This window comes from Chiloscyllium plagiosum, unplaced genomic scaffold, assembly GCF_037043375.1.
Source record: "Chiloscyllium plagiosum isolate Xiang-an unplaced genomic scaffold, Cpla_swu_hap1 HiC_scaffold_3, whole genome shotgun sequence".
NCBI lineage: Eukaryota > Metazoa > Chordata > Chondrichthyes > Orectolobiformes > Hemiscylliidae > Chiloscyllium > Chiloscyllium plagiosum.
The window spans coordinates 133807070-133833065 of record NW_028270141.1 but is presented as its reverse complement, the minus strand read 5'-3'; the positions used below and the strand labels follow the sequence as shown (position 1 = coordinate 133833065).

The following is a 25996-nucleotide window of genomic DNA, read 5'->3' as shown; positions in this document are numbered from 1 at the left end:
CCAAAAACAAACCATGTCTGGACAAAACTGTTCTTCACAGGCACTGCCAGTTTATGCTGAATTTTTCAATGAAATATTCAAAAACATATAACTTAAAAAAAACACAGCAATCAGGCAGGATTCCTCACAACCATGCAAGTCAGACAGTTTAGTCCATAACATGCTGTTGTTAAAATCATTAAAACATAAACCACAAAAGCATCTCTGAATCACTACAAGCACTATTTCAGAACAAAATTCATAAACAAAGCCTGGAAAATTCTATTTTCTACAACCTGACTATAAATAGGACATGATTAATGTTTTTCCATGATTAGTTCACATTGCTTTCTGTCTGATTCAGCATTATGTCTGCCACAATGGTCAATATTGCACAGAATCAGTTGAACCCTTTTAGCCATTCCTTACCACAATCACTTGTATTTTGTTAAGTTTGTTCCCAACATTTCTGTTATAAAATGATTGTTGTGCAAAACAAATTAACTTCTTTTATCATTGATTGTAATGAAGGCTGAAATCAGCAGAATCATATGAACGGTCATTCTTTATGAATCTATGAGTATTATGCAAAATTTTATAATGCTCACCATTCAGTTAATCCCTAACTCTTGGCACAGTTACAAACTTTGGTTCTTCTGTGCCGTTTTCCTGTTCGAAACATATCAAACTGAAATGTGTGACAGAATTACAACAAATTCAGTGCGGGTCGTTCTGCTTAAACAAGTGTTTCGTCAACGCGAATTGGCTATAACGCAATTGATGAATAGGGGACGCTGTTTCTAAAGCACGAACTTTTAAAACGTGTGCTGGTTATAACACCATTGCATCACCAACACTTTTTTAGTGTTATTTTTAATTGCATGATTTCTATATAGCGCAGGGTCGCACAAGAACGCAACCATAGTGTGATATAAGAACTACCTGTCATACCAAAGTTGTAAGCCTCAATGTTAATGCTCAGGTACTTGCCTTGGGTTTGATCATCCAAATCCATAAATTGGTGTTTTGCTCCCAAGTCAGGAGTGCAGAGTTGGGATGAAAGATTCCTTTTCCTTACAATGAGACAGGTTGGTTCTTTTCAGAGAGAGAACAGTTGAACAGACTGCTCCAAATCACCTTCCTAGCCAAATCATTATCCACTCCCTTGTCCGTCCAACTGTGTTCTCTCTCTTTGGGCACTATCCTCACCTATCGTTTACTCCTTACCTCCTTCCCCACCCTATCTTCTGCACATCAACCAACATTTTCCTAGCCACCATCAGTTCTGAGGAAGGGTCACTCGACCCGAAACATTAACTCTGATTTATACCCACAGATGCTGCCAGACTTGTTGAGCTTTTGCAGCAATGTCTGTTTTTGTGTCGGATTTAGAGCATTTACAGTTATTTCGGTCTGTATTTGGACAAACTTGCTTTGTTTTCATTTTAATGTGAAAGGATGAGGGGTAACTTGCTGGAAGTTGGCAAAATTTTGAAAGGTATGGATAAAATGGATAGTCAGAAGTTTTTATCCCATAGCAGAAATGTCAATTACCAAGGGACATAGGATAAGGTAAGTGGGGTTAAGTTTAAAGGAGATGTGAGAGGCAAATGTTTTCTTACACAGAGGGTAGCAAGTGCCTGGAATGTGCTGCCAGAGGTGGTAGAAGCAGATTCAGTAGCAATGTTTAAGAGACATCTTGAGATATATTAATAGGCAGAGTATAGAGGGATACAAACCGTATAAAGGCAAAAGGTTTTTAGTTTAGAAAGGCATCATGTTTGGATGCAGTCTTGATGGGCCAAAGGGCCTGTTCCTGTGTTGTAATGTTCTTTGTGTTTTTTTAATTCATTTGTGGGACTTGGGCATTGTTGGCTGGCCAGCATTGATAGTCCATTCTTACTTGCCCTTGAGGTGGTGGTGATGAGCTGCCTTCTTGATTTGCTGTAGTCCACTTGCTTTGTTGTGACTTTCTAGCGATTGATACAACTGAGTGGTTTGCTAGGCCATTTCAGAGAGCAGTTGAGAGTCAACCATATTACTATGGCTCTCGAGTCACAAGTAGGCCAGACCAGGTAAGTGTGGAAGGTTTTCTTCCCTAAAAGACATTAGTGAACCAGATGGGTTTTTCTAACAATTGACAATAGTTTCATGGTCATCAGTCGACTTTTAATTCCACTTCTTTTATTATTGAATTCACATTCCACCATCTGCCACGGGGTGGGATTCGGGATTCGAACACAGGTCCCCAGAACATTATTCTAGGTTTCTGGATTAATAGTCGAGTGATAACACCATTAGGCCATTGCCTCCCCTTCCTTTGTTCTAAGTGCTCTTCAGCCAGTAGTTTCCAACCTCCACAAATGAATCCCCAAAACATCTAGATCCTCTTCCTGATAACCCTTCCTGCGAATTTTGTCAGCTGCACATCTCCAGGTCACCACCCAAACAGTTCTACGTGAGCCTTCACCTGCCCATCATTTTCTCTCAGCCTCTGACATACGAGGTGACCTTTCTAGGTGTGGTCATATATTGCTCACTCCCATCCATGTTTTATCCCTTGCAGATAATGTTGCCCACCCTCCCTGTTCACAGCTGCTATATTTCCTTCCCTCCAATCGCCAAGAATAACTTGCCAAGTTTTCTTCTGTGACAACAGCACTCTTGATTCCTCCCTCTTTTCCACCCACCCTTTCCTCTTAGTTTTTGTGAGTGACTCATGCAATGACCTTGTTCATCCTCAAGCAACCTAACTGAGCAGCCTCAGACAGGAAGTGCCAAGATCCCGGTCTGATAGCTGTATATCTCCCCACTTGCATTAGCCCTATCTCCTGAACTGGTCATTACTGAGTCACAGGACTGACTATGACCCACTCTCCAGACTGCAAAGGCATGGACCCCAACCAAATGCCAAACTGTGATTAAACAGCCATAGATGAAAGCTATCCTTGACTTAGGTGCCAGGATCTTCAACATAAGTAGAAGCAGAAATTTCAAAAATACCACTGAAATTCAGGTCGCCAAAGCTTGCTGATTAACATGGCAGTCGACAAAAAGATTTTTTTTTAAAACTGGGAGTAAAGCTACATTCTTACATGTAGAAAAATATTTTGGAAACATCTTTCTCCTTTAGATGCAACTAGCGATCATGAATCCATGAGAGTTAGTCCTTTTGCTGAAAATCTTTGTGAACCAACACAATCAAGATTCACTTTAGAATATTATATGTAGAATGATTATATTTAAATGGTAATATTTATATGACTGGAAATGGATTTATCATATAAAAAAAAGTTCTAACTGGCTGCTAGTCCAGCCACTGAGCAGCTAAATAAATTACTAAATAAGTGAAACCACCACTGGATAGAACTATTTACTGGTCTGTTTCTTAATACCTTTTGAACAGCTTTATTTTAAAAGTTATCTAGTAGAGCCTTTGTGCCTACATTTTTTTTTAAAGTCTCCTCAGTTGGCTCAAAAGTGAGCACAATTACTGGAAACTTGCGATGTTGATTTATTTAACGCTGAAATGGGACTGGCTTCTTGCCAACACTTATTAAGTTACCACAAAAAAAAAAATCACAAACTCAATTTGTGCTGAAATAGTCTGGCACTTGAAATTCCTCAGTATTTTCTGTTAATTTGGTGATTTCAATGGAAGTGCATGGAAAGGATATTGGCCTATTTTTCCTTTTCTCTATACATGTTGTTCCAATACTATCCTACTAAGTAAGACATGATGTCTATTTTCTAACAACTTTCCAACACTGAAAAGTGCATCAGTGAGTTACAAAGGTTAGTCTGTAACATGAACCAGGGTCTGATGATACTAAGAAATCTGCATACTTATCAGGTATGCTAGCTTTTACACAAAAAATGCTTCCAAATCTGGATCACTAAAACATTTATTCACACTTTACCTACAACCTTTAGACCTGAAATCCCTGAATGCCAATAATTCATATCTTTTTTCATTCATTCATGGGATGTGGGTGTCATTGGTGAAGAGCATTCATTGCACATTCCCAGTTGCCCTTGAGGTGGTGAGCTATCTTCTTGAACTGCAGTCCACCTGCTGTGGATTGACTCAATGTCTTTAGGGAAGGAATTCCAGTATATTGATCCAGTGACTTTTAACAAATGAGCAAAATCTTTAAAACAAATAAAAAACTAAAAGTTAAATCCATCAGGTGAATACTGAAATATAAACCATAAGGAGCCTATTTGCCCAAAGTACATATAAACTGGGTGTGGAGTTATTACCTGATCTCTACAAAGAATTTGCCTTTGTGGGTAAAGTTTACTCAGGAAGAACAGGGGGAGAAGGACAAGAAGTTAAAATTTCGAGAGATAAACGATCTAACCAGTCACTGATAGTAACGGATGAGCGAATATGCATTCTTCCTGATTTGTTACCAGAGTATGTGATAATTTGTGGGATAGATACACAGAAATTTAGCATTCCCCTATGTAAGACCAGGTTGGAGTGCCAACTCAAGACTGGGGAAGTTACAGTGATCGACAGTGTCAGTTCCAGGAATTCAACTTGTTCTTGGGAATGATTTGGCAGGATCCAAGGAAGACCAAGAAACTGAGGAGTTAAAACAGAAATATATCTTGGTATCTTCCCACACTTTGTAGTAACCAGATCCCACTATCATTAGTTTTTGCTTCATGCTGTGACTTGAGAGATAGATGAAGGAGTTGAGTTTCAGTTAGCAGACACCCTGTTTGACATAATGGTGCAGGAAAAACCTGAACAGGCAGAGGGTCAGACAGAAGCATTTAGTCCTGAAAGGCTAAGGGACTTGCAACAGCAAGCCAAGACGATAAAAAATGTATAGTGAATGTGTACTCCAAACAGGAGGTAGAAAAAAGCTCTGAGACTGACAAGGGGATGACATAGAACATAAAATAGTACAACACAGAACAGGCCCTTCAGCCCACGATGTTGTGCCGACCACTGATCCTCATGTATGCACCCTTAAATTTCTGTGACCATATGCATGTCCAGGAGTCTCTTAAATGTCCCCAATGACCCTGCCTCCACAACTGCTGCTGGCAATGCATTCCATGCTCTCACAACTCTCTGTGTAAAGAACCCGCCTCTGACTTCCCCTCTATACTTTCCTCCAACCAGCTGAAAACTATGACCCCTCGTGTTAGTCATTTCTGCCCTGGGAAATAGTCTCCGGCTATCGACGTGTTAGTTCTGAGACCCCTTCCTGGCCAGGTTTAGTGGTCCCTATCAAATTGAGAAAAAGTTGAGTAAAAATACCAGACAGAAAAAAAAACAGTATTGGGTATGTCATGTGAACATGTTGAAAACATATTATAATAGAGGTAGAACTGGAGAAACAGGTGTTAGTTACTGCCCCGCAGAGTGAGGAATCAAATCCAAATGATGTGGATTTTGATGTGTCTCAAAATAGATTTAAAAATGAAGAAGTCATTGAGGAGTGGGATAGGTTAGTAAATAGTCTCAGGAGAATACAACGCAGTTGAAAGATTTGTTACTGTAGTATAAGGACATATGTAAGAATCAGATGGGGAAGACGAATGCTATTGTACATAAAACAGACGTAGGAATATTGATCCGATAAAACAAAACCCTATCGGCTTAATCCTTTCAAAGCCAGACAGGTCCAGAAGGAGGTGGAGGCCATGCTCGACAAGGATATCATCGAACTGAGCCAGAGTGTGTGGAGTTCGCCGATCGTCTTAGTTCACAAATCAGACAGGACTCAACAATTCTGCCAGGACCATCAACGCCGTTACACAATCAGACTCATATCCAATTTCGAGATGAGAATATAGAACATAGAAAAGTACCGCAGGAACAGGCCCTTCGGCCCATGGCGTTGTGCTGTAGATTATTCCTAATCTAAAACAAAATAACCTAACCTACCCACCCCTCAATTCACTGCTGTCCAAGTGCATGTCCAGCAGTCGCTTAAATGTCCCTAATGACTCTGCTTCCACCATCACTGCTGGCAACGCATTCCATGCATACACTACTGTCTACATAAAGAAGCTACCTCTGACGTCTCTGCTATACCTTCCTCCTAATATCTTAAAACTATGACCCCTTGGGGAAAAGTCTCTGGCTATTGATACTATCCATGCCTCTCATTACCTTGTATATCTCGATCAGGTCACCTCTCTTCCTCCTCTCCAGAGAAAAAAGTCCAAGCTTAGTCAACCCCTCTTCGTAAGACAAGCTCTCCAGTCCAGGCAGCATCCTGGTAAACCTTCTTTGTACCCTCTCCAAAGCCTCCATATTTTTGCTATAAAAAGGTGACCAGAACTGGACACAATATTCCAAGTGTGGTCTCAGCAAAGTCTTGTAGAGCGGCAGCAAAATCTTGCGGCTCTTAAATTTGATGCCTCTGTAAATGAAAGCCAAAATACCATATGCTTTCTTAACCCTATCCACTTGGGTGGCAACTCAGAGGGATCTATGTACTTGAACACCAAGATCCCTCTGTTCCTCCACACTGCCAAGAATCCTGTCTTTAATCCTAATTCAGCATTCAAGTTTGACCTTCCAAAATGCATCACTTCGCATTTATCGAGGTTGAACTCCATCTGCCATTTCTCAGCCCAGCTCTGCATCCTGTATATGTCGCGGTGCAGCCTGCAATACCCCTCGATACTATCAACGGCACCTACAACCTTTATGTCATTTGCAATATTACTAACCCACCCCTCAACCTCCTCATCCAAGTCATTTATAGAAACTATAAAGAGCAAAGACACCACTCACCACTGACCTCCAGGCAGAATACTTTCCATCAACAAACACACTCTGCCTTCTGTAAGCCAACTAATTCTGAATCCAGATAGCCAAATCTCCCTGTATCCCATACCTCCTGAATTATGAATGAGCCTACCATGGGAACCTTATCAAATGCCTTGCTGAAGTCTATATACACCACATCCACTGCTCGACCCGTCTCGTCACCTCCTCAAAGAATTCAGTAAGATTTGTGAGGCATGACCTACCACTCAAAGCCATGCTGACTGCCTTTAATCACTCTATGCTTTTCCAAATAGTCATAAATCCTATCCCTCAGAATTCTTTCCAAAACCTTGCTGACCACAGACGTAAAACTGACTGGTCTGTACTTGCCAAGGATTTCACTATTCCCTTTCTTGAAAACATTCGCCTCTCTCCAATCCTCCGGTACGACTCCCATGGAGAGTGAGGAAGCAAAGATCTTCGCAGCAGCTTAGCAACCTCCTTTCTCGCTTCCTGGAGTAACCCAGGATAAATCTGGTCTGGCCCTGGGAACTTATCAATCTTAATGTTTGCCAAAATTTCCAGCAGATCAACTTCATCAATCTTGATCTGTTCAAGCCTATATCCCAGCTCCTCAAAGTTCTCATTCACAACAAGGTCCCTTTCCTTGGTGAAAACCGAAGCAATCTGCTCAGACTCCACGCACAAGTTCCCTATGTTATCCTTGACCGGCCCTACTTTCTCCCTGATCATTCTCTTATTCCTCACATATAAGTAAAATGCCGTTGGGTTCTCCCTAATCCTTCCTGCCAAGCCTTTTTTGTGCCCCCTCCTGGCTCTCCTCAGTTCATTTCTGAGTTCCTTTCTAGTAAGCCTATAATCCTCGTAAGATGGGGCGGCATGGTGGCTCAGTGGTTAGCACTGCTGTCACAGTGGTTAGCACCAGAGTCTCACGTTCGATTCCAGCCTCAGGTGACTGTCTGTGTGGAGTTTGCACATTCTCTTAGTGCCTGCACGGGTTTCCTCCGGGTGCTCCGGTTTCCTCCCACAGTTCAAAGATATGCAAGTCAGGCGAACTGGCCATGCTAAATGGCCCATAGTGTTAGGTGCATTAGTCAGAGGGAAATGGGTCTGGGTGGGTTACACTTCGGAGGGTCGGTATGGACTGGTTGGGCTGGAGGGCCTGTTTCCACACTGGAACAGGCAGCCTATTGCCCTATGGTGAAATAACACACAGAAATGCATATTTGCATGGTAAAGCCTTAAAGTACAGACATGCCAGACCAACTGAAAATAACGAAAGTAGAAATCTCAAACCGATTGTGTGTCTTGCGAAGGCTTTCCACAGTTAGCAGGCAGGTATCTTGATAGTCTATTATTTAAATGATGATTATGCAACACTTCTGTACAATTTTTAAACTATTAGCTGACACCTGTATGTATTTTAGAACCATAGAGACCAATGAACGACATAGCCCACTACGTCAGTGCCAACTCTTTGCTGGTATCATTCTAACCTGTTCAATAATGCAGTACTCTACCTTTTGTTTGTATCTTCATTGACTTCAAATGTTTATCTATCATCAACTATTTGTTTTCAAACCTGAACAACTTGGTGTGAAGAAGTCTCCCTATACAGTGTCAATATTAAACTGATAATTACTTGTCATCAACTCCCTAACCAGGAGAAACATTTGTTCTGTTCAGTATAACAAAATGCTTCATAAGTAAAACTATAAATTTAATGAACAATATTGGGAAATGTTCCCACCATCTCATGTTTCTTTCAATAAAACATTTCTGATCACTGGCGTCATTGTTGTGAATCTATGCTACATAACCTACCCTCTTTAAGCTGCTTTGTTTTATCCTTCACCATCTTGTCATTTCTCACAATTTGAACATCAAATGAGCATTGAAAAATCGTGGATCAAGTTACTATTATTTCCTCTCTGATTATCTTCAAAGGCCTGGGATGCACACCAAGATTGGTGATTTATTTATTGTGTTCTGCTAAATTTTAAGAGCCAACTTATTTTTTTGAAAGTTCATCTTCAAAATTCTGAATTCACCCTTCAGCCTACCATTGTTTCATTTCTTTTTGCTATTTATTCTACTTCCAAAAGTCCTTATAATTTCCAATTTCATATCAGCCTTTCACATGCCCTCCAAAACTCCATTTTCACCTTGTTACATTTCCTAAATTCCTCACAATTTTCTTCTGTATTAATGTTGATCAGACTTTTACCTTTCAGTTTAGTTTCAATCTCTTAACCATATATATCTGCCTGTGATTCAAATCTTTTCATCTTTAATGATATATTAATTTGACACTAGCCCTTGAATATTTTCCAGTGTTAATCCATTTGCATCTATGTTTTGCCCAGTTGTTACGTCAGATGTACTTAGCTATCTGAACTCTATGCTTTTCCAGAGTAGCACCTCGAAGTTAGACCTTTCATTATAGTTTAAAATAAAGGCGGATAAAGTCAGGGATTTAGAACTCCACTAAGCTATGGTTTAATTTCCCCCCAATTGTTTTCTTTTCTCATATCACCTGTCTTTTACAAATCATACTCTCAAATTAAATCCAGCTTTGCTTCTTTCCTCCTTGACAAGCAGAGTTCAATACATTTTTAAAAGCTTGCTGATAGCTTTGGCTATATGCACTGCCTTTCTAGAAATCTACTTTGCAATAGTTGGAATTATTATTCCTTTTTAAAAACTTTCCAAATGATAAGCAAATCTTGCCTATTTCATCTCTACTTATACTCACTTTTATATTTTCTCGTTCTGTTCCTTCATTTTACCATATGGACATCCTCAATGCACTGCTTGGATATTACTATGTGTCACTGCTGTGATATAACCCACTACTGTGGGTGGCACGGTGGCACAGTGGTTAGCACTGCTGCCTCACAGGACCAGAGACCCGGGTTCAATTCCCACCTCAGGCGACTGACTGTGTGGAGTTTGCACGTTCTCCCAGTGTCTGCGTGGGTTTCCTCCGGGTGCTCCGGTTTCCTCCCACAGTCCAAAGATGTGCAGGGTCAGGTGAATTGGCCATACTAAATTGCCCGTAGTGTTAGGTAAGGGGTAAATATAGGGGTATGGGGTGGGTTTCGCTTCGGCGGGTCGGTGTGGACTTGTTGGGCCGAAGGGCCTGTTTCCACACTGTAATCTAATTTAATCTAATCTAATCTACTGTTACCGTACCATACTATTACTGTTATTTATTCTAATTTTCCCATTTATTTGGAAAGATTTTGTTCATTCTTTCATCCACATAATCTTCATCAGTTTTTATTTCAGCAATATTACTCCTTTGTATTTTTCATATTCTGATCTGCTGGATGCAGGTTTGCTCGCTGAGCTGGAAGGTTCATTTTCAAACATTTCATCACCATACTCGGTAACATCTTCAGTGAGCCTCTGGATGAAGCAGTGCTGATGAATCCCGCTTTCTATTTACATGCTTGGATTTCTTTAGGTTGGTGATGCCATTTCCTATCATGATATCATTTCCTGTTTTTTTTTCAGGGGGTGGTAAATGGGGTCCAAGTCAAAGTGTCTGTTGATAGAGTTCCAGTTGGAATGCCATGCTTCTAGGAATTCTCGTGTGTGTCTCCATTTGGCTTGTCCTGTCGAAGGTGTCCTTCCTTATCTGTATATAAGGAGAGAGAGAGAGAGAGACATGCACGAGAATTCCTAGAAGCATGGCATTCCAACAGGAAATCTATCAGCAAACACATTGACTTGGATTCCATTTACTACCCCTGAGAAACAGAACCAGAACTGACATCACCACGGGAAATGATATAATCACCCCAAAGAAACCCAAACCTATAAACAGAAAGCAGGAATCATCAGCAGTGCTTCGTCTGGAGGCTCACTGAAGATGTTATCTAGTATGATGACAAAATGTCTGAAAATGAACCTTCCAGCTCAGTGAGCAAACCTCCATCCAGAACCTCAACCTGAGCTACAAATCATCTCAAAACTCGCTAATATTCTGATCTGGTTTTTATTACTTTCCTCCTTGTTGTCTCTTTTGGCTTTACTTTCTTTCCACTTTTTTCCATCTCCCCAACCAAATGAGTTAACTTACATAACAACGTGGGAACACCAATGAACAATTGATACCAGACTCAATAATTATCCATCCAAAAGTAAGTTTTCTCGGAAAAATACCACTTTATTTAATTATCTGGTGACGCTTGAACCAATCAAAAATTAAACTAAAGCATATGGCCGTATCAGTTTTAAACATAACTTGACTTCGTCATGAACAACGTGAAAGAACATTACCTTGAGCAGGTATATTGGTATGTTGCTGAAATCCACTGGCAGCTTCAAAAGGAAACGAGCAGAAAATTCACCAGTCTATGAATGGACAAGAAAAAATAATTCTATTAACTGAATCCAATACCATTTAAAACAAGGCTGCAAGTATTATAACATGCATTATGTAACCAAGTATTCACTGAATATGATTTTATCTAATGATTAATTGGACTACAATCTTCAGTTCAAATACATGGAAAACATGATGAATAACTTAAATGTATAACATAAATTATGTTGACTTCTACTAATTTTAAAAAATACCTTTGGGGAACTTTTTTTAATTACAAATTTAAAATTCAAAGACATCCGGACAGATTATATTTTCCCCAAATTCTAAACTCCAAGTTACATATTCATATAAACATGCAAAATAAGAGAAGTTACATTCAGCCTGTACTGCCATTGAATATGTTCATGGCTTATCTGTTTGACTTTTGAATTCCACATTCACATCTACCCGTAAATAATGAACAGAACATCTGAATGGAAAGTCAGACCAAATTGTTTTGCAAAGGAGACAAGTTCTAGGCCTTGGCCAAAATGTTTTCTAAAATCCAGACTAAAACTCATATTCACTACTTTTGCTGGTGGAGGAGTGTGGGGCTAGAATGTATTTCACACATCCATGGTTTACAGAGAAAGCAATATATCCAAAAATGCAGCTATCTTGATTCAGAAGCAATTTTGTCACCTATCTTTCTGAAACTTGACCAAAGGGCTTTTATGAATTTGAGACAAAGGTCTAAACCAATTGGAATTCTTTGCACAAGTCAAGTGTCATAATCACAGAATCAGAGCATGGAAAGAGACCCTTCAGTCCAACTTGCTCACACTGACCAGGCATCTCAATCTGACCTAATCCTGTTTGCCAGCATTTTGCCCATATCCTTATTCATATACTCATCCAGATGTCTTTTAAATATTGTAATTGTAACTGCACCTGCCTCCTCCATGTCCTTGGGCAGCTTGTTCCATACAAGCACCACCCTCTGCATGAAAAGGCTGTCCCTCAGGTCCCCTTTAAAGCTTTCCCCTCTCGTGTTAACCTTATGTCCATTAGTTTTACACTCCACTATCCTAGGAAAAAGACCTTGCCTATTCACCCTATCTACGTCCCTCATGATTTTATAAACCACTTATAAGGTCACTACTCAGCCTCTGACATTCCAGTGAAAAAAAAGCCCCAGCCTATATAGCCTCTCTCTACAACTCAAACCCTCCAGTTTTCACAACATCCTTGTAAATCTTTTCCGCACCCTCTCAAGTTTAACAACATCCTTCCTGTGGAAAGGTGACCAGAATTGTATGCAGTATTCTAAAAGTGGCCTCATCAAAGTCCCTCACAGATGCAACATGACGTCCCAATTCCTATACTCAAATGTTCTGATCAATAAAGGCAAGCATGACAAATGCCTTCTTCACCACCTTATCTACCTATGTCTCCACTTCCAAGGAACAATGCATTTGTCTCCCTGGGTCTCTTTGTTCAGCATCACTCTCCAAGGCCCTACCATTAACTATAATCCCTGCTCAGGTTTGCCTTACCAAAATGCAACACCTCACATTTACTGCCGCTGGTCCTTTGGCTATTGTTAACAACAGATATAAATGTGCATAACAGGTGGATTTGTTCAGTGAAACTTTCAAGCTGTAAAGTAATTTGAATTGCCCACCTTTTGAAATCTGAAAATAAACCATGCAGGTTACTGCAAATTTTTTTTCAGCTGAAAAAAGATTGGTGCTTGCAATTTCAACAGATGCCTTCGTGCTATCATTTTAAATTAGTTCACCCTGAATGCTTCCCAACATTAACAAAGTTAGGGGCCTGCAAGTTGACAGTTTGATTAACTGTTCCAAGTGATTCTAGATGGATCAGCTGTCTTGAAATAGGGATACAAATATAAAATGTTAATTTTATAAGCAATCAAGTGTTTGAAAGAATTAAGTACATGGAAATATTTAGGAGTAGATTTTGGTACAGGGGCATAAATTGTGATGGAATGTATGAGGGACGATGATGGGCTGGTTGGCATCTAATGGGTTGTAGGTAGTATACTGGAAATGAGAAGGACAAGAGCCTGAGTTGTTTATTCGTTTTATTACAACTGAGGCCAAAGTTTCTCGTGAGTCGAGTTTGAGGCGTCAGTAATTTTCCTGATTCTACACAACCAACTTGAGTGAGATTTCAGCCGTTAGTTTTAGGCACTGCAATTCCATACTTGAGACACCCACAAATAATGCTTAACACAACCAAGTTGAAAGCTTATATCTCGCCTTCTGATACGATTGTTGAGAGTGTGTGGTGCTGGAAAAGCACAGCAAGTCAGGCAGCATCCGGGGAGCAGGAGAATCGATGTTTTGGGCATAAGCAATTGCATCGATCTTCTAACAACTAAAAGCACATAAACTGCCAGTTCTCCTTAATTCAAGCTGGTTTCAAATCCATGTTCCAGAGAGAAATCCATGTTCCAGATCAGTTTTCCTTTGTGTGAATCCAAGGAAAGCAATGGGACCAGACGGAGTACTAGGCTGTGTACTCAGAGCATGCGCAGATCAACTGGCAGAGGTCTTCTTGGACATCTTCAACCTCTCCCTGCAGCAGGCCACTGTCCCTTGCTGTTTCAAGAGGGTCAACATCATCCCTGTGCCTAAGAAGGCTCATGCAGCATGTCTCAATGACTACCAGCAGTGGCCCTAACTTTGGTGGTCATGAAGTGCTTTTAAAGGCTGGACATGGCATTAAATCAACTCCAGCCTCCCCACTACTCTTGACCCACTCCAATTTGCTTATCAGACCAACAGATCCACGTCAGATGCCATATCACTTGCCCTTCACTCCTCCCTAGAACATCTTGACACCAAGAACAGATATGTAAGAATTCTACTCATTGACTACACTTCAGCCTTCAACACTATCATCTCCTCGAGGCTGATTACTAAACTTAGTGATCTCGGACTAAGCCCCACTCTCTGCAACTGGATCTTCAGTTTCCTGACCCACAGGCCACAATCTGTGAAGATTGGGGACAATATTTCATCCTCACTAACACTCAACACTGGAACCCCCCAGGGGGGTGTGCTCAGCCCCCTACTGTACTCACTGCATACCCATGATTGCGCTGCCAAATATCACACTAATGCCATTTTCAAGTTTGCTGTTTGCACCATAGTCGGTTGAATCTCAGATGGCGATGAAACAGACTACAGACGTGAGGAGGAAGACCTGGAAAAATGGTGCACTGAGAACAACCTAGCTCTCAATGCCGGCAAGATCAAGGAACTCATTATTGACTTTCGGAAGGATGTTACTCATGTCCCCCTACACATTAATAGCACAGAGGTGGAATGAGTGGAGAGTGTCAAGCTCCTGGCAGTGGTCATCCACAACAAGCTTTCACGTGGACGCACTGGTTACAAAGGCCCAACAACGTTCCTTCTTACTCAGGCAGCTGAGGAAATTTGGCATGATGGTGAACACCCTTGCCAACTATGTGTGCGCCAGAGAGCATTATATCTGGATGTATCACTACCTGGTATGGCAACTGTACTACTCAAGATCAAAGACTGTACAGCGAGTGGTGAACTCGGCCCGGACAATCACAAAGGCCAACCTCCCATCTATAGAATCCATCTATCAGGCCTGCTGTCAAGGAAAGGCCGCCAGCATTCTCAAAGATCCATCTCACCCTGGCAATGCTTTTCTACAACCTCTACCATCGGGGAGTAGGTACAGAAGCCTGAACACACGCACCAGCTGGTTTCAAAATAATTTCTATCCTACTATTGTTAGAATACTGAATGGACTCACAATCTCTTAACATTCGCCTGTACCTGTGTTTTTGTTTTTGCCGCTATTACTTATTATTTTCTATCTAGGTGACTTAACTCTGTGATCTGTCTGTATTGCTCACAAGACAAAGCTTTTCACTGTGCCTCAGTACACGTGACAATAAATTCAATTCAATAAATAAACTTTCTAACCAAGTCCTAGTGTCCTGGCCAATATTTCTGCCTCGACCTACGCACCACAGTCATTTTGCGCTCATCAAAAGAAACTGCATATCCAAACCTTGAAATTCATTCCTTATTTGATCACTTTTGTGAAGTACACTGCATAATCACTGGTGTCTGAGGCCAAGTCTTAGCCTTAAACCCCCAAGTCTTAGCCATTTGCAACATGTCTTATTTTCTCTTTTGCCAAATTTGAGGGCAGATTCCATATAAATACAAGTTATTAGTGGGTTATTCTAAGCAGATAATTTCTCGACTTGTTGAAAAGAACAATAACTACAACTGTAGCAATCTGAAATGGCTTTGGCAATGATTTAATGCACTTTAACAAATGTATTTCCATGAAAAATATCACTGTCTTTAGATTGCAAAGTACCGCAAAATGTTCAAATTATAAAAATAAATTTGTTACAGCAATGCAAAAACACATTGACAAAGAGAATCCTATTATAATTATTATTATTACTGGGTTATTGCCAATGAGAGTTCTACTGACTAAACAAATGTGCTGTGTTAACCACAATTCTGAGCAGGATTCTGGATTTATCATCTCTTCATAGGCTTTTTCCAAGACAAGTCTTGAATTACTGAACAGAAGTGTCAGACTACTCCAGCAGTAGTTACCTATGTACTCATTTAAAACAAGCTAAGAACCTGTACCTTTGATCACATCACCATAATCCTTCAAATAAGATAGGTTGCCAACAATTGTTTAAAAGGGAGACCTGACCTTACTCAAATTAATGTGGCATAATTTGAATTATTGTTTCTGCTTTGGAACTGAATGCCTTATTCCTATTTCCCATGATTTCACTGTGGCAACATAGAACAATTACAAACCTATTGTATGACATTAGACCTTCAGAAATTTTGACTATAAATTCTTTCAAGCTTTGTTGGACAGATTAGTGAAATACAGTGTCTGAATTGATTATCCCTCGAATTCAAAGGGATAGGTTTAGGGTGAGAGGGCAAAGATATAAAAGAGACTTAAGGAGCAACATTTTCACTCAGAGGGTGGTACGTGTATGGAATGAGCTGCCAGAGGAAGTGGTGGAGGCTAGTACAATTGCAACATTTAAAAGGCATCTGGATGGGAAGGGTTTGGAGAAATATGGGCCGGGTGCTGGCAGGTGGGACTAGATTGTATTTGGATATCTGGTCGGTCTGGACAAATTGGACCGAAGGGTCTGTTTCCATGCTGTACATCTCGAATGACTCTATGGTGTGGTGGAAATAGCATGAAAGTCAGCCAAGTAATGCTTCCTATTTAGATAACAGTTACTTCCAGCAGTTTTCTTTTAAATTCATGGAGGTGGGCATTACTGACTGGGCACAGCATTTATTGCACATCCCTTATTGCCATGTGGGGAAGAAAGTGGGGTGGGGGGGAATCAACTACATTGTTATGGGTCAGCAGGCATTTGAGTCTACACTGACCCTCTGAAGTGCATACCACCCAGACGTGGGCTCCCACCCATCCGTCATGGTGGGATTCAAACTCATGTCCTCGTTTCAGTAATATTGCTATTAAACTACTGTCCCCTAGAGATTTGATATGGTATGTAGGACCTTTGATGACAGTTATATGAATTACATAAACATAATTGCTCTCTGGGAACACAAAACATTTGTTTAAGAGGCAGAAAACATTGGTACAGATTGTCTACAAACCTCTTACAATACTTGCAGTGGAAGGTAGTTTATCATTCACGAAATTAGAAGCATAGTGACAAACATAATACAGTAATCATGTGGATCAGTATTTTAGGTAGACTAGACAAACTAAGTTAGCAGTAGTAGTGTGGATGAGTTGGATATTTAATATTTAATAGTAACATGACATGAGGCAAATAAGGCAACCTCAAAAGAAAGAGTGGCCTAAATATAAATATAAATTTTCATACTGAGTTTGAAAATAATTCAATGAAGTTCAAAGCTTATATAAAGTGGGAAACTATAATCAAATATATGATAGCAGACAAACAATAGATAGTTTTTAAAGATTAATACACAATATGCAATAAAAACACATTTCTGAAACACAAAAATGCAATGAAAACATTGCTCAAACCATGGCTCATGTCGGGTGTTAAAGATGAAAGGGAGAAGGTCACAATGTTGCCTGAGCATTGGGAGAACTTGATAAGCGAACAGAATGAAAGGAGGATAGATTAGTAAGAGACATGAAAACAGAAAACATTTTTATGGGTTCATGAATTAGAGATTAGTGAAAATAAACATGGGCCCATTGCAGATAGACAGCTAAAATTATAATGTGGAACAAAGGGACATAGGGATATGAGGCAAATACTCCATCTATCTATTGGCCCCAAAGCACAAAGAAACATTCTGGACAACAATCAGAAACAAAAGATGATTGAGAATGAGGATTTAAAAAAAAAAAAATCAGTATAAACAAACTGCTGGATAAATTAATGGGACTAAATAGTAACATGTCCAGACTTGATGATTTCCATCAGGTTTAAAAAAAAAATTGAAATGATGGATGTATTGGTTTTGATTTTCCAAAATTCCTTAAGTTCTGAAACAATTTTGAAGCATTGGATGATAGCAGACATAACCTGACTATGTCAGAAAAAGAGAAAGAAGAAAATGATGGACTATAGGCTAGGTAACCTAATATTAAAGGTAAAGTGCTAGGTTCCATTATTAGGTATTGTTAATCTTTTGTTTTAAAAAGTGCTGCATTAACAAGCATCAATATGGATTTAAGAAAATTTAATCATGTCTAACAAATCGGTTGGAGGTTTTTTGAGGATGTTAATAATAAAAAAGGATAATGACATTTGATAAGAAGCCACGTAATATTTAGGATGGACCTTGATCAAATAGGCAAATGGGCTAAGATGTAGCAGATGGAGGTTGACTTAGATAAATGTTAGGTCCTGAATTTTGGTAAATCAAATACACAATGGTAAGGTCCTAGGGGACGTTGCCAAACAAAGAGACTTTGAGGTGCAGGTTAATAGTTCCTAGAAGGTGGGGTTGCAGGTAGACAGGATGGTGAAAGCAGCATTTGGTACGCTTGCCTTTATTAGTCACTGCATTGAGTATAGTATTTTGGAGATAATGTTGCGGCTGTACAGGACAATGGCTAGGCCACTTTTGTAATATTGTGTGCAATTTTGGTCTCTTTTACAGGAAGGTTGTTGTTAAACTTGAAAGGGTTCAGAAACGATTTACAAGGATGTTGCCAAGGTTGAAATGTTTCAGTTACAGGGAGAGGCTGGGGCTATTTTCCCTGGAGTATACGAGGTTGAGGGGTGATCTTATAGAGGTTTATAAAATCATCAAGGGCATGGATAGAGTGAATAGCTAAGATCTCTTCCCCAGGGTAGGGGAGTCCAAAATTAGAGTGCATATATTTAAGGGGAGGGGGGAAAAGATTTAACAAGGACCTAAGGGGCAACGTTTTCATGCATGTATGGAATGAGCTTCTAGAGGAAGTATTGGAGGCTGGTACAATTACAATATTTAAAAGGCATCTGGATAGGGTATATAACTAGAAAGGGTTTAGAGGGACTGGGTCAAATTGGACTAGATTTATTTAGGATACCTGGTCGGTATGGACAAGTTGGACTGAAGGCTCGGTTTCTGTGCTGCATGACCCATGCTCCAGAACTAGCAGCACTCTCAGCCAAGTTGCCTGAACACTGTCCTTGACAGTACCAGTAGGAATTACCATCATACTGCCATTACAGAGTTCCTGGTCAAATTGAATATATCCTATATCGTGTTGTGGGGCACAAACACCATACTAAATGAGATAGACTTTGAACAGTACTAGGAATGCAAAAGAGAGCATCCAGGAGGCAAATGGGGCCATCATGTGGAGATGCCGGTCTTGGACTGGGGTGGGCAAAGTTAAAAAACTCACAACACCAGGTTATAGTCAAACAGATTTGCCCTACCGGGCAGCAGAGTGGCTCAGTGGTTAGCACTACTGCCTCATAACATCAGGGACCCAGGTTCAATTGCACTGTGGAGTTTGGAGTTTGGAGAACTTCTTTCAAATCACATTCCTGAGATAACTTAAGGTCTTATTAAAAGAAAAGACATCTCAGCTCAGTGATGGAAGACTGAACAGCAATCTAGGTTTGTTCAATACATCACATCAATTATACGACACTTTGATCTTTTGCTGTAAATTCTGCATCCTATAATCCTACCCCATTAGATATCTGACGAAGGAGCAGTGCTCAAAAAGCTTGTACTTCCAAATAAACCTGTGGTGTTGTGTGATTTTTAACTATGGGCCCATCAGCAGAAACAAAATTGTATTCAACCACAACCTTAATCTCACTACTCAGCATATCTAAATATGTATATAAAGGAAATGCTGAGTGCATAGGGCCAACATCCTTCCAAAAAGGTGAAGGATGAGACCAACAAGACCAGAGAACCTCGGATATCAAGGATTGGATATAAAGAGAAAAAGTGGAGTTTATGGTTGAAACTGGGGGCAAAAAGGTTAACCAGGAAAAGAGTAGGGCCCATTGGGGACCAAAGCATCAAACTGTGCATGGAGCTGGTAGATGTAGGTGAGATTTTAAATGAGCATTTTTCATTTGTATTCATGATACAGGTGAATGATATAGTTATAGAAATCAAGGAAGAGGACCGTGATGTATTTGAATTGGTAAAGATGAGAAAATTGCAGTTTTAGCAGATGGAAGTTGGATAAACACCCAGGTCCAGATGGGACCTTTCTCAGACTGCTGCAGAAAACAAAAGGAGGAGATTACTGGAGTCCTGACATGAATTCTCGTACAAGGCTACAGGCTCATGGCTAAAGTAGATCAATGCTGGATAAATAGTGGGGATACAATGGGCAAATGACTCCTTTCAGTGCTGTAAAGCTCAATGACTCTGATCCAGTTCAGCCAGAACAAGGGTAAAGTAGATGGTACAGAATTTGAGATCAGAGTTGAAAACAATAGTTTCAGTCTTATTTAATCACAGGTAATCAAAATTGAAACCCAGTTAAGGAGTGAAACAGTTGAGATAAATTGGTGGAAATGAGCAAGATGTTGAAGTACAACTGAATGTAAGCAGCATACGTAGGGAAGCTGAGCCATACTTTGGAATATATTATGAGCAGTTTGTGAATGAGGAAGAGGACAATGTTCAAGGGTTGGTCATTAGGGATTTATCAACACACTTTCTTGAGGCTGCTGGAGCAGTCTTCGTAAATATACTATGCTATAAATGGATATACATTTGTTGTTAATTTACTATTACAAAAATGCTCCTATTTTTGAATAGTAATATGTAGCTCTTAGTACAGGTCTTCCCAAAGTTAGGGTCAGGACACAAGTGGGGTTCTGAGTTGATGTTTTGGTGTTCCAAACTCGCAGGGCAGTAATTTCCAACATTAAGCTTTGATCTACTCATAACAACCGTGCTCCCAGTGGCACAGGTGCCTGGTCTCCATGCTCCTTGTTACTTCACTCAACTCTCATTGAGGGGTGGTAAAGATTTTCAAAACACTATTTGCGATCACAATTGGAAGGTGTATGGAAAGTTTTGTATTTGTAAGAATAGCATATAATCCTTGATCACATGTCTTATTACCTACTGCTCTTAATTGCATTTGAATTGGTCTGTTTCCTTTCCTGTTAAGGATTTAGTAAGTTCAATGGAAAATCTATAAAGAAATGCATAATTTAAAAAAAAACACAATGGGATGTGAAAAAGTACATACTACAGTTTTGGAAAAATTACAGGCAAATTGAAACATTTATGACCAGAAATATGTTCTATAATTTTCAAAGAGCATTAAGATTGTTGGCAACTCAACAAAGAAAGTCATTTGGCATTTGCCAAGAATCTGAACAGAAGGAAATGACATGCTATTTCGTTCTGAATTTTAAAAAAAACTTTTCCAAGACTCCAAATCTAAACAGTCTTCATCAAAACTTCTCTAATACAGCACATGAAATTCATGTATTTCCTGTTACATGTCTCAGAAATATCTCAAAACTCTTCACACAAAATTAATTCAGTGACAGTTGTGCGGCAAGATATAACCTGCAATTGTAAAGCTAAACAAGCAACATTAAGATTGAGGCTGGAAAATTAGCGTTAGTGCACCACAACAATTTTTATTTCTTCCTCAAATCGAGGAATGGCGAATGTCTACTTAAACCATGAGAAAAGGGTAGATGGGACATGATTTAGCAAGCAATATGAAAGACAATATTTCTGTTAATGTAATATATTCCCTTTGCAGCAACTGACTGTCAGCTTACCTAACATCATTAAGTACAGAATAACAAAGTTGTTGCTTTCCTCTCATCATGTGTTGGCCTAAAAAATGACTGAAGATTAGAGGAAATGTATGGAAGCTAAATAGCTTTTATACTTTCCCTCGTAAGCAAGAAAAATGACCAAGCTGTTTACTATTTTCATCAGAAACAGAGCGAGCACATTCAAAAGAAACTGCTTTTCTAAAAGATCCCAATGAGCTAAATGACATAAAAACTGAAGTGAAGTAATCTTTAAAAAAGCCTAATGACATTAGCAACCAACTGGATTAACCATAATGCATCAATTTTGCCTTTGAGGCAAATCTTCGACACTCCACATGCTTACAGTGTGTGGAACTCCTGTAGATGGCACTGTGATGAGACTTCAATGTTGGATTTGTCACACCTTACTTGTCACATAGCCACAGCCACTTTTAAGAGCTGTATCAAACCTTTATTAACTCAGACTTGAAGCACTGTCTGCAATTCTGGTCACCTTATTTTCATCATCATCACTGGTGGTCCCTCGCAGACGAGGGTGATTCTCTTGCACTCTGAGTGAGTCCGTATGTGGCTGCACACTCTGACGCAGCTTCCGCAGACTCTGCCACACTTGGGACAGAATGTAATTGCAGGAAGGGGTTGGTAGGGCATTGGTATGGTAGTGCACTCCTTTCACCGTTACCACTTGGCTTCTGCTTTCTCCCAATGGCAATTCTCAAGATGCTCGATGTCTTCCTGGATGCTCCTCCTCCACTTTGGATGGTCTTGGGCCAGTGATTCTCAGGTGTCAATTGGAATGCCGCACTTCACCAGCGAGGCCTTGAAGTTACCACTGAAACATTTCCTCTGTGCACCTGGGGCTCACCTGCCATTTGGAGCTGGGAGTAGAGTGCCTGCTTGGGGAGTCTCGTGTTGGTCATGCAGACAGTGTGCCCAGCCCATTATAGCTAGTCACGGATGGTCAGTGCCTTAATCCTGGGGATGTTGGCCTATTCAAGGACGATGGTGTTGGTGCGTCTTCCCTGTGATTCACAGGATCTTACATAGGCAGCGTTGGTGCAGACAGTCCATGTCTCAGAGTCACATAGAAAAGTGGGAACCAGCAAACCTCTGTAAACCATGATCTTGATGTTGGTTCTGATGTTGTGGCCCTTGGATACCCTTTTCCTTAGGTGACTGAAGGCTGCAATAGCTCACTGGATGCGGAGATATTCCATCAATGTCTGCAAAAGCTCGGTTGGTCACTTAACCAGGAAACAACCAAGATTCTTTTGATGAGAATGATCAGGGGAGACAAAAGCTGATAAAGGTTGGCATTTCTGACAGCAAAATAGCTACCACAATCAGAAGAGAAAAAGACAACATACAGGCAATTGAAGGCCGAGGTCCAGTAATGAACCGTAGACACACAGAACAGATGGTGAAAGGAGAAAGCACTGGAGGTCCAACGAATGGCTAACAACCATAATGTGCAGGATTTCTTCTTGACTGTTAAGATTTCTGACAGCCCAAACACCCCAGGCCCCAACCCAATGCTGGCTAAGAATAGAGTGACTCTTACCAAGGACAAAGCAGCCATCAAACAACGCTGGGGTAGCAGATCTGAAACCTCCTCAATCAGGACTCTGCTGTCAATCTGAGCCTCCTTGACTGAATCTCACAGCATGCCACATGCTGCCAGCTCAGGAACACCCCAGGCCTGCATGAAGTAGAGAAGGCTGTCTACCAGCTTAAGAAAACCAAGGCAGCAGATGGTATCCCACTGCAGTATCGAAGTGAGGAGGCAAAGAATGCCTGCTGCAACTTCATGACCTTGTCTGCCTTATCACCATATTTTACAAAGAATATAGAGCTTGTAGAGAAAATCTACAAAGATAATAACAGAAATGCATGGAGATACATGTTTATTAAGAAAGGGTCAAGAAGCTGGGACTCTCTCTTGCAGAAAACTGCTGACAGATGACCTAACAAAGCTTTTTAAAACTATGAAAAGGTTTGTTGGAGTGGACACAGAAAGTTTCCTCTTATGCAAAAGATAAAATCTAGAGGATATTAATGTAGACCAGTCATCAAGAAATTTAATAAGAAATTAGAAGAAACTTCTTGACCAAAAAATAGTAAGAATGTGGAAGTCTCTCGCACAGGAAATGATTTGATTGACTATTATAAATACATTTAAGTGAAAAATAATGAGGGCTAAGGGCTTAGACAGTTATGATGGCAGATTGAGAGGAGAAAAGATGGGAAAGGGCTGGAGTGGAGCACAAACACCAACATTGATGGAAGCTCTTGTGACAGAAGCTTAAAAGTTTACATCTTATTTCAGGACTGTATGACCATGGAAGTTGCATTCATAAGGTGACCAAACAAGTTAACTATCAAACTATAAATCCTTCTAACATGCCTATGGCAGGTAATTAGAGCAGGAGAATTTCACAATCAGCTATGCTTTACGTGACATAGTGTCCCTCAAGCTGCGGCTACTGACAGCAGGCTAGTGGCCAGTTCCAGGAATAGATATAAAAATGGTCAAAAGCATGTACATTGTTTGCCTCAAGGCATGAGGAAGGGGAAAAAGTTACAGAACATACATTTCTGTAATATATATCCATGCACAGTTAGTGTTTCTCGAGTTGTCATTCTTCCTAATCAAATAATCTAAATCTATACAACTGCAGATACCAAAGCTGGGAAGTCAAAGAACTTTTCATATCTAAAATTTTCTGTACTGCCCTGCCCATCATTTCCACCTCCATTTCTGGCATTCCCAGTCTTCTAAACTCACTTCCAACCTGCCCAGTGAATTGCTCAACCTCTGATACTCAACATCTGTGGACAGAATTAACGTTTTGGGTCCGGTGTGACTCTTTTTCAGAACTAAGTAAAGTTTTGCCTGCTTCGTTTCTCCCACATTGTGTGTGCTGGTTTCAGATCTGAAAAACAGTCATATCAGATTCAAAACTGTATTGGTTTCTCTCTCCACAGATGCTGCCAAACCTGTTAAGTTTATCTACATTCTTTCGGTTTGTCTCAGTTTTCCAGCATTTGCAGTATTTTGCCTTTATCCGAACAGCCAAAGCTTTTGTAAATGCACTGACGCGTGAAGCGCAGATTGGGAGTGGAAGATACTAATGTGACAATACTATTGCTTTAAGAGATGCATTATATCTTTTTTTTTGAAGAGTGATTTTAAGACAGGTATCAAGCTATTTTAACCCAATAAGGTAAACATCTTGAGTTCTCTTTTTTTAAAGTCGGAACACTGCCTGTGTCAGTGAGGTCAAGCTCCCATATTTAGTTTTGGTTTTTCATTAGCAGTTGCTGGTGTGTCGATGCTCCACACACACCGTTTTCTCTTGATGCTTTTCCTGGAATGGAGAATTGCATGTAAGACAGTCTATTTTACCGAATTTGCCAAGGGTCTGTTTATGGGATGTTACCACATTGGAATAGTTGCTGTTTAGTTTTCCAATAGAGTTGTTATTCCAATTTCTTATTCCTTTTGTTGTATTTTAACTATAGGGGAAGAATGAAGTGCATTTTGCTTCAAGACTGGGAATTTGACCAATTGAATTGCAGCTGGAATGCAACACCTGCCACTTGCCTTTAAAATAAGAAGTAGTTAGCGTCGAGACTATCTTCTTGATATATTTTGAGGAGGATTGATTTGGTCCATAAACTACACTCTACTTGCCTGGATGGCTGTAGAAGTAACAATGCTCCCAAAGATGCTTGCCATTCTGGAAAAAGCAGTGCAGTTAATTTTTCCCTACCCAAATGACCACTGCATAACAGTTCACTTCCTACATGTAATTAAATGTAAGTTATCTTTTTCACACTTCCAAATACAGATCTCTCTGCCACTCCGAAATACTGTCATCAATTGTATCACTGAATGATGTCAAATAGTAGACTGTGCTTCCCAAACAAGATACATACTCTAAAAATATTTACCAAATAAAACAAAGATCTGCAAATGCTGGAAATCTGAAACAATCAGAAAAAGAATCGAATAATTGTCCAGCAATTTCAATTTTGCCAAAAATATTTACACCTGATATTGATGGTGTATTTGTTATCAAAGTACCACAGGAGGCTGAGCAAAAATCATTGTATCTTTGACATTATCAGATATACTTTATCAAACATATTTCAAATTATAAATAGCTTTAATATGTTTGTCAATCTCAAATATGACAAATACTATAAATAATAACAATACTTTGGTGTGAGGATTTCTTTCTAGTCTTTTTGTTATGACGAGGTTGATATATTTAACATTCTCCTAAGTCAGCAGCAAAACACCCTTCACTATTAAATACTGGCGAAATATGGGAGGCATCAGCCTAGTGGTACTGTCACAGGGATAGTAATTCAAAGCTCCGCATTAATGTTTTTAGGATGTGGGTTGAATCCCTCCATAGCAGAAAGTGACATTTGAGTTTAACATAATATCTGTCAGCAAAAGTTTGCCTAATGGCAATCAGGCAATCACTGTTGATTGTGGTAAAAATCTATTCTGTTCTAATGTCCTTTAGGAAGAAAATCTGCTATCCTCAAGGTCTGGCCTGCTCATGACTCCAGACCCAAAGCAATGTAATTGATTCTTAACTGACCTCCAGACAATAAGGGATGGTCAATA

At 39.9% G+C, this 25996-nt stretch overlaps 2 protein-coding genes across 5 annotated transcripts in view; one reads left to right on the top strand and one right to left on the bottom strand.

Annotated features, from left to right (window-relative positions):
• Positions 1-25996, bottom strand: part of babam2 (BRISC and BRCA1 A complex member 2) — a 213064-nt gene that overhangs the window by 134833 nt on the left and 52235 nt on the right. For all 4 annotated transcript variants that reach the window (XM_043687222.2, XM_043687226.2, XM_043687224.2 and 1 more), the window contains exon 6: positions 11030-11104. In XM_043687222.2, the coding sequence (XP_043543157.1) occupies positions 11030-11104 (75 nt within the window). The remainder of the gene's footprint in view (positions 1-11029; positions 11105-25996) is intronic.
• The window catches only part of LOC148151350 (uncharacterized), a 187918-nt gene that overhangs the window by 130933 nt on the left and 30989 nt on the right, over positions 1-25996 (top strand). The window lies entirely within an intron of this gene.